The 17,211-nt window shown below is 43.5% G+C and overlaps 1 protein-coding gene across 1 annotated transcript in view; it reads left to right on the top strand.

Annotated features, from left to right (window-relative positions):
- The window catches only part of nbas (NBAS subunit of NRZ tethering complex), a 109,865-nt gene extending 98,062 nt beyond the window's left edge, over window positions 1-11,803 (top strand). The window contains exons 51-53 of the mRNA XM_068753604.1: window positions 1,796-1,943; window positions 3,033-3,167; window positions 10,876-11,803. Coding sequence (XP_068609705.1) covers window positions 1,796-1,943; window positions 3,033-3,167; window positions 10,876-11,151 — 559 coding nt within the window. The 3' untranslated portion in view covers window positions 11,152-11,803. The remainder of the gene's footprint in view (window positions 1-1,795; window positions 1,944-3,032; window positions 3,168-10,875) is intronic.
- Window positions 11,804-17,211: the final 5,408 nt, after the last annotated feature.

Here is a 17,211-nt window from a genome sequence, read left to right as displayed (position 1 = left end):
AAAACTCTGAATGACTTAACCTTCAAATGCCTCATTTGAGATGTTCCGTTCAGACTGAGGGCATAAATGTTTAGTCTTAACTCTAGTGTGACTCAGCATTTAATCCTCCGTGGGCTGAAGGAGTGTTTACTTTGTGTCTACAGAGTGAAATGTATTTTTTTTTTCTCTTTTAGAAGACACTGTTCTCAGAGCTATATTGATTTGCATCTATAAAGCTTATCCTCTATAGTCTGCCCACATAAACCGAGTCATGATCCAAAGCACGAATGGGAGGCTGGCTGTGACTCGTGCGGCACCCTGTGACAGTCAGATACTTGCATGCAGCGGCACCTTCCTGTCCCTTCGTAAAGCACGGGGAGCCGTGCTAATGCCAACAGCACGAGTGAACTCTTGTTAGCTCCCATGGCTGCATCATCCAGAGGTGAAGCAGCTTGTCAGGACAAAACGCCTCAATAGCTGGATGGAGAGCTGCCTCTTCTGCTGGCAGTCGCACACGGAGTTTGGAATTTTTTTGTTTATTTCTCCACACAAAGGATAAATCATCATGATGGGAAAACACCCAAAGTGAAATAAAAGGCACGCGCGTCTCAACCCCCACCCCTCCCCTTTACTTCTCTGTAGCTTAGAATTTAACGCGCCGCTTGTCATGTTAATTGCACACATAGCTTCCAGCGGCGCTCACAGCAGTAAAGCATTCCAATTAGGTTTAAGCAATTTATCATTGGCATATTTACAGCATCACTACAGCAACAATGTGGTTTCCTCTTCTGAGAGTCGACGCTGCAGCGCCGAGGCCTTGGTTTTAATCTAAAAGAAGCCGCAAACACTATCGTTAGTATTAGCAGCCACCAGATTGAGGAGCTCTGGTTTGGCATTGACTCCATGCCAATGTTGACGTTAATAGTAATAAAATGAATAATTTAAAAAGGATCCGCCCCTCAACCAAGATGTAAGTGAAGGATGATGAGCATTTTGTGTTTCCGATCTTTTTTTGTGTGTGTCTGGCTGTGACTGAGCTGTATGACTGAAGATCTGTGAAGGTCTCTCTGCCTTAGTGTTGCTGGCCTTGGTGGGAGCACATCTGTCACTCTGGAGACATTAGCGAACAAACGCCTGTCGCAGCCTGACGGCTTTCCCCTGGTGTGCACACAGGGAGGACCATTAGAAAATGCAGAATGGAGGCGTTAAATATTAACTGCAGGAGTTACGTGGTCAAATATCTTCCCTCATCACTTACATGCTAAACACAGAATTCATTATATCCTCTTCAGACCTCCTGATAATTGATAATTGCCGTCGCCTGCTTCAGATGGCCTGTCATTTGAAGGAAGGCTGCTTCCTAATGTGGCTCTTGCATTTATATTATGTGTGAGGCATTTGTCTGTCTGTCCGTCTGTCCATTAGCAAGGTAACTCAAAACCCAGATCCGTTCTTGACGGATCTGGTTGGAGTTCTTTGTGAAAGGTTGGTAATGTCAGCAGGAACAGTTGACCAAATTGTGGCGATGATCCAGAAGAGATTCTGGAGAATATTACATTTTAACATTGAAAACCCCATTAATGGATTCAAAAATCAGTTAAAATTCAACTCTTGAAGATACCAAGAACAATTTAGAACCTTTTGATGATGATCCAGGTCACCATGTGGAGGGTGTAAATCTAATAAAGAGGGGAATGAGCTGCTCGGTGGAGGTCAGCGCTCTCTGAGTTCTTTTCTAGCTTATTCATTATATTCACTTCAGAACCTGCAGATAAGAATTTCATATCCACAGATTCGGTCCTTCTTGCTGTTTTAGGGCACAGTCGGAGCGTAACCCCTGGGTGATGCTGACCTCGGCACTGCTGACTCACTGCCAAGGATCAGAGGTCAAACTCCACCTCGGTCAGCAGGTGGTAACCATGGTGCGATCCCTCTACAACAATAAACACAAGCTTCCTGCAAAGGTATGTGGCAAATGGCATATTGCAGTCGTCTGCTTTGTGTTCTTGTGTTTGCAGAGAGTTAGTAAAAAATAAGGTCCACATAAACACATTCTACAATAAGTTTGTGAAAAGTAAATGTACAATAAAGACATGGATGAGTGAGTTTGTCGTGGAGGAACTTGACTGGCCTGCACAGAGTCCTGGCCTCAACCTCATAGAACACCTTTGGGATGATTTGGAGCAGAGACTGCAAGCCAAACCACCTCGTCCGTCATCGGTGTCTGACCTCACAAATGCACTGCTGGACGAAGGCTCACAAATTCCCATGAACACACGCCTGGACCTTGTGGAAAGCCTTCGTAGAAGAGCTGAAGCTGTTATAGCTGCAAAGGGTGGGCCGACGTCACATTAAATCCTATGGTTTCAGAACGGGATGTCACGTTCACATGCAGTGTAGTTGCATATCGTACGTACAATGCAGGAGCCAAGAGCTGTTAAGCATGTAACCTGCAGCAACATGTTAGCATCGGCTCAGTGATTTCTGTAATGCACTATAGGCGCTAGCTGCTTCTTGTATCTGATGCCCCCTAATGCTTTTCATGCCCTGCTGCGCTCCATGGACGCGGTAAGGCTAATTGAGTACATCTAGCGCTGACTGTGGTATTATTTCAGCGCTAATGCTATTCAGTATGAATAGGCTAGTGTCTGCCTGGCTGTCTAATAATATTCGTGTGGGAAGGGGTAGGAGGTGTAGAAGGAGGCCTTTGCCTCTGTTTTGAACGGCTTTAATTTGAATCTGCTGGAATGAAACCGGGGGGGGGGGGGGCAAGAGGGAGTCAGATTGCTTTGTGACATCCATATATTACCGGATAGGGCTGCAACAGGACTGTGTGGATGGTGTTCGTGTGTGTTTGTGTGCAGACCTTTATAAGAGCATTATGGGCCTTTGTGTCTATACGGTACATGCACTTCGATTAACCTCCATTGTTGCACGCCAACTCTCCCTTCTCTGCTCTCCCCTTTTGTTCTACCCTTACCTTTTTTTCCCTGCTTTGCTTTCCCACACACCTATCAACTCTCCAACCTTGGTCTCCTCGTCTCTCTCTCCAGTGTATCGGATGCATCACCGACCTGATGCTACAAAACCAGCCTAGTCTCCAGCAGCCTGCGCTCAAACTGATGGCTGAGAGTGGCGATGGACAGCTGCTGCAGCTGACTTTGGATCGGATCAACAGCATGACAGCGGTAAGTTTCATGGAGAATGTCTCATCGGATCTGCTTAGAGTTCGAGAACCCAACAGTCAAAACTCAAATGCTTCCAGTTTGACTGATTGTGAATCATTTGAGATGCTGGATCCAGAAATTGTTCTTGTCGAGTTATATTAAAGGATGGACATTATAATAGTTATAAAATGATATTTTGTCACACAAATTAAATCCTTATCAGTGTTCTGAAGAGAATTATCATTTATCTTGGGGGGGATAGGAAGTGTTGAAAAGTCCACAAAAACATAAACAAATTGACGGCTATTTTTTAGTCGTATCATCCAGTGACTCCTCACAATGGCTGTGTTTAAAAAGAGAAATAATTGATTGATCAATCCACTAATCATTTCATACTTTTCTGGTTTCAATGCCCGTTTTCAATCAGTAGGTAAGAACATAAACGGGGCTGTAGTTGGGCTCAAAGATTGTGCTCTATATACGGCGGACTGATGAAGATGTGATTGGAGCTTCGGTTTGATCTCTGCTGCTGTAAGATAAGAATAAAGTTCTCTAAAGAATCTCAACATATGCAGAAGCCAACTTTCATCCATTTGCTGACTGCCCTCTTGTTTTTGCGAAGCCACAGTCAGATAAGAGAGTTCTAGTTGAAGAGTGTGTGGGCCGCTCTCCACTGTTTCCTGATCAGATAAGCAGTTGTCATAAAATAGGCTTTTCAGTGCCCAGCAGACCCTCGTTTTGCTCCGGGACTAGATAACATGGAGTCGCTCTATTAAGTGCAAGAGGCCCTATTAAATGAAACATTAAAGCTCCTGTATCAATACACCAGAGAAACATGCTGCTTTTTAAACCGCAGAGAGGGGGAGTGAGGGATGGGGGTAAAGGGAGTACGAGAAGAGATAGGCGAGTGAGTTGTAGGAGGGAAAAAATCAAAGGGAGGCCAGGGTGGGTGTTGAGAGACAAAAACGCAGATTAGAAGGGAATTTAAAAAGATGGCCCAAACATATGAAAATGTGAAGTTAGGCAGAGCGAGACGAAAGGAGAGCAGACAGGCGGCAGCGAGGCCTGCCGGGGGGAGGGGCTTGGTATGGGAGCAAAAAGGAAAGATAAATCAGCCATGAGCGGATTACGACAGGTGGCTTGTCACACTCTTTTGAAAAATAATCTCGCCTCTGCCACTCGAAGAGCTGAATGAACAGGGGCATGTTGGGCGCGGAGAGGAACGATGTTCATCTGGAGATAACATCAGTCAGGACAGAGAGAAATCATCTCGCATCTAATACATCCGATAAAACCTTTGGCTCGCCGCTGCTGCTCATTGTGGAGTCGTGCACATGTGGATGTGTAGCTCTGAGGTGTCTATTTGTAAAGCAAACATGCATGAACTATGTTGTGCAATTACCTGAGATGATATTAGAGGGTCTGTTCACGCACATTAAATCCATAGGGAAGCTGGCTATCAGTATGCGCTGGTACAAACCTTTTTTCCTTCCCTGCCTTGACAGGCTCTCTAGTTTAGTATCAGTGCTGTCTCCCCTGCCATTTTGAAATCGGTGCTCTGAGCTGCTGTGAACTCTTGTCGCTGTGTTTAAGTGACAGATCCATTCAGAGATCAGATGATGAAATGGCACACAACAGTTTATAACTGTGATGTTTTCATTTGGTATGGAGAACGTCTCGAGAGCCGAGATTGAATGGCCGTCCATCTAACCGAATCCGAGCAGTTTGACATTAAACGTTTTCATTGAAGAATGCTGCAGGTTTTTTTTTCTGTCTGCTGCTTCATTCAAATGAATAAAACAATCAGTATTTTTTTAACAGTGGCCTGAAGTAAGTCATAGCAAAGGATGATTCAAGAGCCTGCTGTGACTGAATGAGTGCTTGTCACACTGAATTTTACGAGACATGTAAAATATAGTTCATATGGAATGTCACATCATTGTACATCATGTAATGCGCAGTCCTCTGGATATGCCCAGTGTCAGTGGATCCTGAAAAGACAACTTTGATGGACTAAAATAATGTTAATGTATCACACAGCAGCCTGGATTGTTCGCAGGTTTTACTTTCAACAGCTTCTTGAAGTGTTTGACAGAGTCCGGCCGACCATTTAAATGCGAAATGGACTGTTTTTACCCAGGAAGTCACCTCTAGGGCATTTTCTATCCACATCTCAGGAGACAGTAGACACGATTTTATGCATTTTCATGCATGTAGTGGCTCTAAAATTGTTCATCTTGGTAAATAATCTTTGTGTATGCACTTTTTCAGTTTGATGCCTGCTGTACATTTGCTCACATGGGACTGTGGTAGGTTCGTATCTGAGGTCATATGACCACAAACTTTAGTTTTCAAGGTTTGCATTTGAAATCTAAATTGAAGCTGTTACCAGAACACAGTAGTGAGAACTGAGGCCTTTTATCAGACCCACCAATAGCCTGGAATCAGGAGTCGTATCAAGAGAGGATCAAACATGATTGATTTGGGCACATGATCAGAAATTCAAGTCAGTGTAAGATTCAGCGTTAATTTATTTTGTTTCATCAATATTTATGTTGCTGAATTTTTGGCCAAGGAAGATTACATTTCAAATGTTGTATATTGGAGGGATCGCGGTACGGTAACAGAGGCCTGGTGTCATGACGCCGCCAACGGTATGTAGCAGCACAGATTCAGAGTCATTCAAAGGGTTGCATTTATTGGTGAATAATATGAACCACATTCATCTAGAATGTGAAAAAACGGATTTCTGCCATCATGTAAAAGATTTTGATTCAGCCCATTCAAAATGGCAGCATTGGGATCAGCTGCTGTTTTGCATCAGGCAGATCAGAGTAAAGCAAAATCATTGTGGACACGCTACAGGACTTTGTGTTATCATGAGAAACTTTTCTATGGTTTTCCAAGTGTCACTTTTAAAAGAAATGTTCCCCCACTTTAAAAAAAAATAATTTGCCAAAGGTTGATTCTGGTCAAAAAGCTTTATATAATCAATATCTCTACTGCTGCTGATTAAATGCATAAACACATGGTGCTTAGTAATTGGCATGCCTTATCTTTTCCTGGCCCTTCATAGCACTGTATCTGATGTCATAGATTACTGTATGCGGTATTTTCCCCGAGTATAAACACATATTCATGTTCATTTAGTTGTGAGATTCTGAACATTAGTTTGTAATTAAAATGTGTTATAGTAAGCCTGATCGATTGAGAAAAAGGCTCTCTTTTTTTTGGCAGCAGTGTGAGGTGTGTTCTTTTTTGCGCCGCATTAATGTGGCTTGGGTCACCCTGGAGGACGCCGCAGTGGGCGTAGTGCTACAGACGGCATGAGGAAGAGTGGGAGTGGAGAATGCGTATGAGAAGGAAAACAGAAGTAGCGCAGCGAGCAGGCACTGTCGCTCGCAATGCAGAGAATACACGCCGCTGCTGCCACTCCAGCTCTCTCCATTCCATCATTTCTTCCTTTCTCCACCGTCTATTTCTGCTCCGCTCCTCTGAGCTGAGACGTATGGATCAATGAGTAGCAGAGAGCCATGGGTTAACGTCCTCCGGATGTATGGAACGATGCAGGCGAGAGCTTGCCTGCCAGTATGAATGCGCTGTCAGAGTATGTAGATGTGTTTATACAGCCACTGGCCACACCAGCAGATTATGTGGGTAGCTCGCAAATGAAGGTAACATTGATAACAGGAATTGCTTGTAAATTTGAAATTTGAATGTTTGCAGCTGACATGTTTTAATACGAGAACCCTGTAAAACAGGTACGATATATATATATACTTGGTGACTGCGCACATGATATTGTGGAAAAAGCCTGAGGCAATTGTTGCATGCCCCGGGTAGAAAATTCTTAATCAGTTGTTGATTCATGTATTATACAGAAGAGATGGGGGTTTTTTTTCCTTATTTTGCAGTGCACTGAGAGCTGCTACTGGTGTTTCAGTGTGATAAGGAATGAAGCTGAATTAATCCGTTTTGAGTCAGCTCAACTGAAAGCAATGCAAAGACAGTATATATTTTTTTATTACAATAAGATCACTCAAGCTTATTTTATCGATATTTTATATCGATAAAAGGTTTTTAAAAAATATGATGAAGGGGCCAACAAAAGGCCGGGAAGTCATGGAATACTCAAACACCTGATTTAAGCATCCTTCAGGTAAAGAGGTGAACTGGTGACGGGATCATGACTGAGGACGTCGAAGGACTTAACCTTTACTGTTTCAAGGAGATCGCTGCATCGGCTCTGGGCACTTAAAGCTGCTCTTGGTGAATGTAGTTTCATTACATTCTGTTTTAATCCCTTTTTTGCACATGTGGAATCATCGTTGATGGCGCTTATATCTTCATATATAACAACATGAGACAAACTGCGCTGGTAAAAGGAAATGGATATTTTGAACCTTTCGGTCACGTAATTGTTCCATCTAGTGTCGGTTCAATCGATGACGTCCTTTACGGATGTCCTCTTGATCTGCCCGTAAAATAAATGCACCTTATTGGAAATTCTATCTAGATTAGATTTTTTTTTCTTGCAATTTGATCCCTGATTATGTGCATCAGAACCAACATACACACACACACACACACTTTGCTGTAAGTAGGCTGTTTGGTGTTGTGCATGTGTGTGCAGCGCTACAGCAACAGGGACAGCCGGGATGGAGAGATGAGTGGAGCCTGAGGGAAGAAGAGGAAAAGATGACAGAGGGAGGGAAGGAGATGCGTGTTGTTTGGCGTCCCAAAGAATGTGTATGATTTAAATGATAAAAGAAAGCCCTCCCATGCATTATGTATTCTCCATTGTACGTGTACCGTCATTCCAATTAAGCTTACGCTTGAGTTTAGGTAGCAAGGGTCCAGAGGAAGGACCTACACAGGAAATGAGAGACGTGCAGAGCAGGAAGAGAAACCAAACGATTGACCAGACCAATCGGGTAACATTTATCTGCCACCGAGAACAAGCAGGAAAGACAACCTTGTCTGTCATTCACAGGAGGAGGAGGAGGAGGGGGGGGGGGGGGGGGCAGCAAGAGATGAGAAGGTAATAATGCAAGCCAGGCGGAGTTCGGACGTCTTCAGGCTGCCGTCTGATGCGTCTTGTCATTCTGAGTGTTTGTTCCTTCGCTCATGGGGCACGCCAGCTATGGGCATGCATACATACATGAGACAGAACCCCCCCCCCCCCCATGCTCTCTGCTCCACTGAATGAAAAGACAAAGCTGTCTGAACCCCAAAAGAAGATGTGGGTGTGTTTTAAACCTGTATACTCCTGCACGTGAAATACACACATCAGGGGACAGGTTTTCAACTTCCCCAGGCCTTTCTCTAACCTTTGAGAAAGAACAAGTGCATGGTGGAGGTGTTCTCTCCTTAGTCAGATTACGTTGGAGATTAACTGTTTGTAAAGGTGAGGCCAAAGCAGGCTGCAAAGACAAAGACGTAATGAGGAGGGAGGTGTGGATCGATAGATATATTTATACTCTATTTCTGGCTCATGGGAGCCGACCAGATCAACATTTGAACACTTATGTTTATGAAGCACTTTGGCTTCTGATGATATGTTTAAAATCATTACAGAGCACACAAACACACACACACGCACACACACACACACACAAAACGCAGCTTGTATGAGAGCAGTTCTAATTTTGCTGCAGTTTGAAAAATGTGCTTAAAATTGTTTGTTTTTCCAAGAAATGTCATGTCTTTTTGTTTTATATGAAGTTGGGGGCAGCCGGCAAACATTGCTAATGGACTTCTGGATGCAGTATTTTAATTAGGAGAACTGTCGCAGTGTGTGTGTCCTGCATGCATATATGACACTAAAGATTTCTCTGTCAAATTATTGCTTTAATTACAGCCGGCTTGGAATCTTAAATTAGGGAGAAATTCGCCTAAAAATTGACAAACAATTAAGTTTTACAGCTTTTAAATAAGAAATAAATAAATAATTTTAAATTGTCATACAGTATTTTCTCAGCAGCTGAGAGAATATTCGGGTTTTTTGTAGATATGACTGTGATTGTAGAGGATGGATGGGTTTTCAGACTGTAGGTATATATAGTTTATATATTATATTTTGTTCTACTATATGCGTGGTGAGCTCTGGCAAAAAAAAGAAGGGCCTGAAATGTGCCAGATCTGTTTGTGCTGGAAAAAGGACAAAGTTTTCTGCTCTGTTGTTAAGATTCTCCTCCATCCATGCATTTCTCCGCTTCTCTATTTTCAGCTCAGCTGTCAATCCTGGTGACTCTAACCCACAAATCTGCTGTCTCTCTTGACAATGTCAAACAGTAATAGCCTGGGAGGTGTACGTGCGTACGCGTGTGCATGTCAGCGAGCATAGAGGACCATTCCCGAGCTCCACTGATCTTTCCTGCTTTTTCTCGGCTCCGTGAAGGACCAAGGAACGCAGGAAAACTCCAGGATGTTTGTGCTTGCGAAGTTTGTGTTGAGGACATTTGTACAGACATAGCATCCATCCATCCTTTTTCTTGTAGCTGAGACGATCGTCTGATCTGCAGCTGCTTCTCTGATAAAGTGCATCCAATCCAGAATACCATCGTAGAAGCTGACTTTTGGGACGTTGGTGTTGCTGTTCTTTTTCAGATCTGCTTGCATGACTATAAGATAAAAACATTTCTTTGGACAAGCTCCGATTGTGTGAGGGGGCGATGTCCCTGTCTATGACAGCAGTTGAACATGTCCCGTGTGAGACAATGTCACTGTCATTGTTATCCAGTCTCCCATGAGTGAAGGAATTTGATGTTACTTTTATAGGGCTCAATCGTCTTTTCTCGGAGAAGCGAATGACATAAAGATGACGGATGTTGGAGGTGAGGGACAGACACATCGTGGGTCCATTCCCGTCTCCATCTACAGAATAGAAGGCAACGGCTCTACATTTATAAATGATCTGCTTTAGCTCCCAAAAATACCCCGACAGGGACCTGCTTTATCCCGTGTGCGCAGACTTCTATGTGTATGTGTGTGTGTGTGTGTGTGTGTGTGTGTGTGTGTGTGTGTGTTTGCAAAGATGGAGACGGCAGACAGGTGAGAGGAGGGAGATGGGCTGTGTCGCAGAGAGGAGCAGATGCTCGCTCCTTCACTCCCAGCACTCCGCCTCGCTTCTCCTCGGCTGTAAACCGCTCCAGCGGCTATTAGCCGTTTACATTTTCATGCGATTCATCGACATAGAGAAGCAGAAGATGGGATTAAAATATTACATGTTACATGAAAGACTGTCTATAACAGCGTGAATAGCATGTAATGCAGTGCGGCAGTTCCTGCAACTCATGCACTGCTTACTGTCTACAGTAAGAAGTACGCGCAGGATTCACATGCTTACGTGTCAGGACAGGAGCCCAGGTCTGCCTGGGTGTGTTGCATCAATCACACACTGGTGCACGTACATACACACAGGGGAATTTTAGTAAATAATTACACCAGCTCGTGTGTTTTGTCTTCTGCCACCCTGTTCTGCCCCCACCATCGTGTGACCACGGGGTCAACGCTGGGTTCAGGCACGGCGACCTCGCAGGTCGGGCTTCTTGTGTCAGTCACACATCTGTAGAACATTGCTGCCGTCTATTTACCGCAGCTCTGGCTGCTGGCTTTGGTGTGTGTTGATGGCATTAATAAAACTCAACCACAGTCACAAGAGAAAGTTCTTTATTTTTCTGATTCTATCACTGCGGGTGTGTTTACAACTCCTCTCTTTCTCCACTAGGAGACGGCCTCCTCCTGCGACGCTGAGCTCCTCTCCTTGCTCTTAGATGCCGGGCTGTTGGTGGGCTGCGTCTCCTCGGCCCTGTACCCCCTGCTCAGCTCCCACATGCTGTCCCATCAGCAGGAGGGAGGCTGGGACGTGGAGAAAGCAGCAGCCGAGCTACTGGCAGCGGGCCACGCGCCGGAGGCAGGGTCCCTGCTACTGGCCCACCGAGGGACCCACCAGGCTCAGTTCACCCTCAACTCGGCCTTGGCCGTCCTCAGGAAGTGGCTGTGAGGCGGGATGGGGGGGGGGGAAAGGTATGAGGGGAAAAGAACACACCGGTGTACGCAGTGAACTGCAGGGATGAAGCAGCTTGAGTGAAAGAGAGCAGGAAGCTGTTCAGACAGGGGTGGAATTAGAAACGATTGAGATCGGAAGATATTAGCATGAGGGGAGAACGTGAGCGTTATCAATCTGGGTTTAATACATGATCTGTGGAGACGTCTGCTCAGTTGGAATCACGCACACACAAACACACACCCTCTGTTGCCTCTCAGTCAAAAGTAGATCAGTTGTGTGTGTGTGGTTGTCTTCTTTGTCTTACTTTGTGATGAAGTAATTGAGCAGTAGCTTGAAAGCTGTGGGGGGATATTAGCCTGTTGTTCCGTGACAGGTTGGCCTTTGTGACGTTCCACCGTTAAACACTCTGCCTCTGCTCCATTGTTTTCCCCCCTTTATAATGTCTAATTAATTCCCTCTAAACAAATTAGCCCCGCATCTGCCCTCGGCTGTGTGCACGTATGCACAAATGCTCTTCATGAGCATCCAGCAATATCATGTTGAGTTAATAATAAACATGCATGTGTGTGTTTTGCGCAAGCAAGAGATGCCGTCGGCGTGGTTTGTTTCACTCTATAAAGTACATGTTTTCTTCTTGGATCCGAATAAAGACACGTCTAGCGACTTGGTCGTGTGTTTTCATTTTGGAGTCTGTTCTCTTTTTTGATATCTGTGGAAATAATTTTGATCATTTTCACTGATCGGCACTCCCCGACTCCGTAGAGGCTTTGGAGCCACAAACCACCATCGGCTCCAGAAAATATAAGCATTTCTTTTTCAAATAAATGCAAATGAGCAAAAATATTTTGGAAGAATTTGGTTGCGTCAAAAAAAAAAAAAAAAAGACAGGCATATTTTTAATCAAAATATTTGGACTTCAAAATGAATGTAAAGAAGTTGCACCGGTTGCTGGTCTATAGTGGACAGAACGCTAAGCCTAAATTAACCTTAAACCTCCACCACCAAACAGTCCCTGTTAATTCAATCAACCTTTATCCAAAACAAAAACATTGTGATCATCAATGGGAGCTGTTGGTACCTCAAGGAAGTACGGGAAAAATATTAAAATTTCAAACAAAACAAAAGGATTTGGGGGGAATGAGGTTTTTTTTATCCAAATATGCACCAGGATATAAAGCTTTGATTTTTGCCAGGACCCATTGTCATATAAACTTTCATATAAATCCATTTAGCAGGTTACTTTGGCCAAACAAACAATATTTCCAACAAGCTCCATGTTTTAAAAAAGGATAATGTAATGTACTTTCAGGAATTTTCTCAAAATGTCACCAATTCCAGTCCCAATCATAAATCTTTACTATTACAGGAACAAAAATGTATTGATAATTTGTCTTCAAATCTTGACATATTCTATATAACAATAGCAATATTGGTGTCAAAATAATTATAAAAAAATATTACATTTGAAGATTGTATTAGTTTGATCATCAGACTGAGCTGCACGTAATTGATTCTTTATTGATTTTACTTTGGATTAATTGAAATGCATTTACACTAATGAAAAGACCAGACAGAACTGCATGAGTCCTGACAGAAATAATGAGAGAAGTTTGTGTTCATGCAGCAGCGAGCTGCTCCAAGAAGCTGGCTGAGAGAGAAAGAGAGCGTAAAGACTTGAAAGCGAGCTTTTATGGCTTGTAATGATGCAGTGCTTTAGTTAATTATCCAGACGCAGCCGGTTGAAAGCTGGCTGTAACTCTTGATGGCTACCTTATGGGATAGTGCGGCCAGAGGCTTCAAGGCCCATTGAAACATGTTCAGGCAGTAATAAGTAGATCATGTTTCCATATTAGCTCATTAACTTGCTCCTGCTGTACTTAATCCCTTAGTTTAATGACTAAACTTCATTATGATTCCAGCATGGCTTCTCTTTAAAGGCTGCTGTATGCAAACACTAAATAGAAATTAATTTCTATAACCCCCCCTATGATTGAGTTTCTACTTTAGAATTTGTGTTTGAGATCCTCTTATCTATTCCTACCATGAATTTACAGAACTATTTGCCTCCCTGTCATTTGCAATACTTTTATGACGACAAAAATGAGTTGTTGTCTTTTTCCATTATTTTGAAATATTTAGCCGTGGTTTTCTTTGCCAAGCGACATTTAAAACTCGTGCAGAAGTAGCTGTCAGGGCAGTAATAGAAGGAAGAGGCCTGGCTCAAATGTATTTCCACTGGCAGGAATATTGATTGGTCTCAGGCACATATATAAGCGATGGGGATTAATTGGGTGGATGGCCTGTATCCAATCGCTCCCCCAACCTTAGAGGAATACAGGGAAACCGGACAAAGCTGTGACGGCACATTGGATGTGCTTGTTCAGCGTTAAACTTCTTCACTCATCACTGTATCCTGTGCTCTTCTCAATAGCCGCCACGCATCGACAGGTGATTGAGGATGAGTCGGCTTTTCAGCCCTGCCGAGATACGCCGAGTCATTCCCTCATGTCAAACACGTGTTCTCAAACTTTCAAAATAAATCAAATTAGTCTCTAAAACTAATCAACCAAGTTTTGCTTGATGTAATCCTGGGCAGCGTGAACTGCAACTAAACAGGACATGCGATCGATCTGAACTGGGAAGTCATCAATGGGTAATGTGTGAGCAAATACTGTGGATGTTCAGTCGTCATCTCTAAAATGTGTCATCAAAAGGTCGAACATTTATAAAGAATAAATAAATAAATCTGTTGGGGGAGCTGGAAGGTTAATAGAACTCTAAAACAGACTTTAATCAATGTATTAATAACAGAGAACGAGAGTAGAATAAGTTATTAATAAGGGAGGACTCGGGAGGAAGTGGAGTAATGGCAGTAGTTTCCTCGTGTTTTTTGTTTTACCTTTAGGATGAGCAGAGTTGACCGATAAAGCCCCGAGGCCACTGTTGTGTGTGTGTGTGTGTGTGTGTGTGCATGTGTGTGTGTGTCATTTTATCACACATTGATGTCTAAAATACCAAACAGCCTCTGAGTTATGTCCACACAGCAGTTGTCTTTCTGAGGAGACGAGGGGGACATGTTTGTCACTGGAAACGTACTCGTTCAAATGACGCTAAACAATGTTACAAAAGACGGGAGGGGGGGTATTTAACCATTTAAAAGCCACTTCAGTGTACCAAGCCCACTGGAATGGTGACGTGCAAGTTATCTCAGCCAATCAGATTTCAAGCCATACACAAAGTTCTGACATGTATGATTGATTTCCCAACGTCTGATCGCCAAAGATTCTGTCAGTTATTCCTTATTGATTGAAGCCTTGTAAGACAGAATGATCCTGGTTCATTTGTTTGAACTTTGAAGTTCTTTAAATGTATCACATCTCCTTTTTGTGTGTGTGTGTGTTTAAATACGAACTTGAAAAGAGTTCGAATGTCCGACCGTTCTTCAAAACAGCCTTTCCCACTTTCATTGGGGGAAACCTATCACCTTGTGAATCTCTATTGAATATTAAACCGCAGAAAGTCCATCAAGCCATGAATAATAATATTCATGCTTTTTAGAACTCGTTGAAAAACCGGCGGTAAAAAAAAAAAGCCATGCCTCCTGTCTGTTTGGATCTCAGCCTTCCAGGTTCCATTCATCTTTGCACGCTCTCTCTCTCATGATGAGCTGATGTATACTTCCATTTATTTTGCGACTCGCTTTGCTTCGCCTCTGTACTGACCCTGGATGACGGCCTTTCTCTGTGGAGTTTCTAAGCTCTCCCCATGTTCTCTGTGCTGGTTTCCTCCCACCATCATGTTGGCCTGTCATCAAGTCATAGCAGCTCAGGACTGACCCTTCGCTCCAACCTCATAATGTCATTGTCTAATTCCTATTCACCAAACTGATACATGGAGATGAGTAAGAAATACGCTTTTCATTTGAGACCTGAATGAATGTCATTGCTGGTAATCGAATGGCAAAGCCCAGGGTTAATGTGCACTTTAGCGCGTTGAATTAATTCCTCTGGGCTTTCTAACGGAGTTTGAAAGCTGGTGTTGTGTGCGCAGAGAGACTGAAGGGACCCCTGCATGCATGGATAATGTTAAAGTCTGCCTCCCCCACCGGTGAGGTTTGGTTAAAAACAGCGTCCCACCCTGTCGAGTGTCAGGAATCCTGTTTTGGTTCGGTCCAGTCAGTCACCGTTTCATCCAAACGGTGAGGGAGAGGAAGAGGGTGGTTGTCCCCCCCGGGGGAGGCGGGGGCGCTGAATGAGAGGAGATCTTATAAACTGTCTGCTCCTGTGCTGAAGCGAGGTTATGCCTTTGAAACACAGCATTTAACTCACCTGTGATGCCTCTGTGGAGTCCACACTATGATCCGAAGAGAGTAGGAATCATGAAAGCAGTAAAACAAAGCGTCTGCATTCCGGGATAACTTCCCCCACCTTTCACCCCGTCGACAGATTGAATCCAGGGAAATCATTTGCTCTTAGTGGCCGTGTTTGTTTCCTTTGCCTCTGTCTTTTCTTGACCCACGACCTTATGCTCCACAGACTGAACGTTGGTCTAACAAGTCCTTTATTTATGGTGCCTTGAAATAAAGACAGAAAAACAAAATCCTATGAACAGAGTCAGACAGATACAATACAATGAAAGAAAAAGGGAACTGACTGAAAGGCAGGCTGAATGTTAACATAAGATAATTTAAGATTTAGGAAGTCTTGACTGAAGACAGTTGTGAAAGATTTGCATCACATGGGGGGGGGGGGGGCTTCAGCAAAGCAGAATACTGGAGCAGGGAACAAGCACGTGAGCTGCAGGGCTGCAGGGCTACAGCTCAGTGGAGCAGAAAAACGAACAATGCTGTCTTTAAAAAGATCCAAAACTGGTTTTGTTTTCCTGTCTGCCAACGAAAAGAAAACATGGAAATCACTTAAATTAGACTAAATGAAATGATTGGAAATTGTTGCATTAAAGTTGAGCTGTTCATGCTGTACTAATTCATTCAAATTGGTTAATTAAACTTCCTGTTTTGATGTGGTGGCTGGAACTGGGCAGGTGCTTATCTGTTAACGCACGCATCCAGGTGTATTCCCTGTCGTGTTTCCCTGTAAACAAACAAAGGTCTTATTTACCAAATCACCCAAAATACATCGTGAGAATCCAGTCAAGAGATGGAATGTTTAATTGCTTGGCCTGCTAACGCGTATTATATAAGCCAATGCACGGCGGTGCTGCTAGAGGTGTTGCATTTTAAGTTCTTGTGTGCAGAAGAGAAACCTTGTTGAGTGAAAGATGGACTGACAAGACTTGTCACATGCTGGTTTACGGATCACTTGAAAAAAAATTGTTAACATCGCAGTCAATAGAATTTCCTCCGGTTCGGAACCAGAGTGTGGATACTGTCGCTTTTTCCTAAAATAAGGGTACACATTGCGTTTAGCAGGATTACAGAAAAATTGCTGGATGGATCTTGATGGAAGACAAAAATCTGAAGATGGATATTGGTGTAGTTTAGATCTCATCATATTTTAAGAGCGATCCGGAAACCTGTCTGGATACAAGAAAATCCACATTTACGGAGTCAAAATCCAGTTAAGAATGCACATCAACTCCGATTCACTTTTACTTTTCATGGCTGGTGTATAAATGTGGACGGTGTAAATCCAATTAGGAGGGGAATTGAGCTACTTGGCAGAGGTCTGCTCTCCCTGAGTGCCAATGTTTGATATTCGGGAAATAAAACCTGTCAAGCAAAATGGGCAGTCAAGACATTGACTGTCTTCTCAAGTCATTCCACGTTGATTTCTCTTTGCAAAGATTGCTGCAGCGTCTTCAATCTTTTTGTTTTTGAATTACAGCTTCAATTGGGTGCATCCGCTGCCCCCTCTGGCACGAGATCCTTCATGAAATTCTGTAATATCCATCCATCCATTTTCTTGTAGATGAGAAAATCATCTGATCCACATTCGCTTTTCCGCCTTGTGGGTCCCGGGAGTTGCTGAGCCTATCCCAGCTTGCTACAGGCGAGAGGAGGGGTGGAGCAGCTCATCGTGGGTCCACACACAGACA

This window comes from Brachionichthys hirsutus, chromosome 20 (genome assembly GCF_040956055.1).
Source record: "Brachionichthys hirsutus isolate HB-005 chromosome 20, CSIRO-AGI_Bhir_v1, whole genome shotgun sequence".
Lineage (NCBI taxonomy): Eukaryota > Metazoa > Chordata > Actinopteri > Lophiiformes > Brachionichthyidae > Brachionichthys > Brachionichthys hirsutus.
This window is presented reverse-complemented; position numbering and strand designations above follow the sequence as displayed.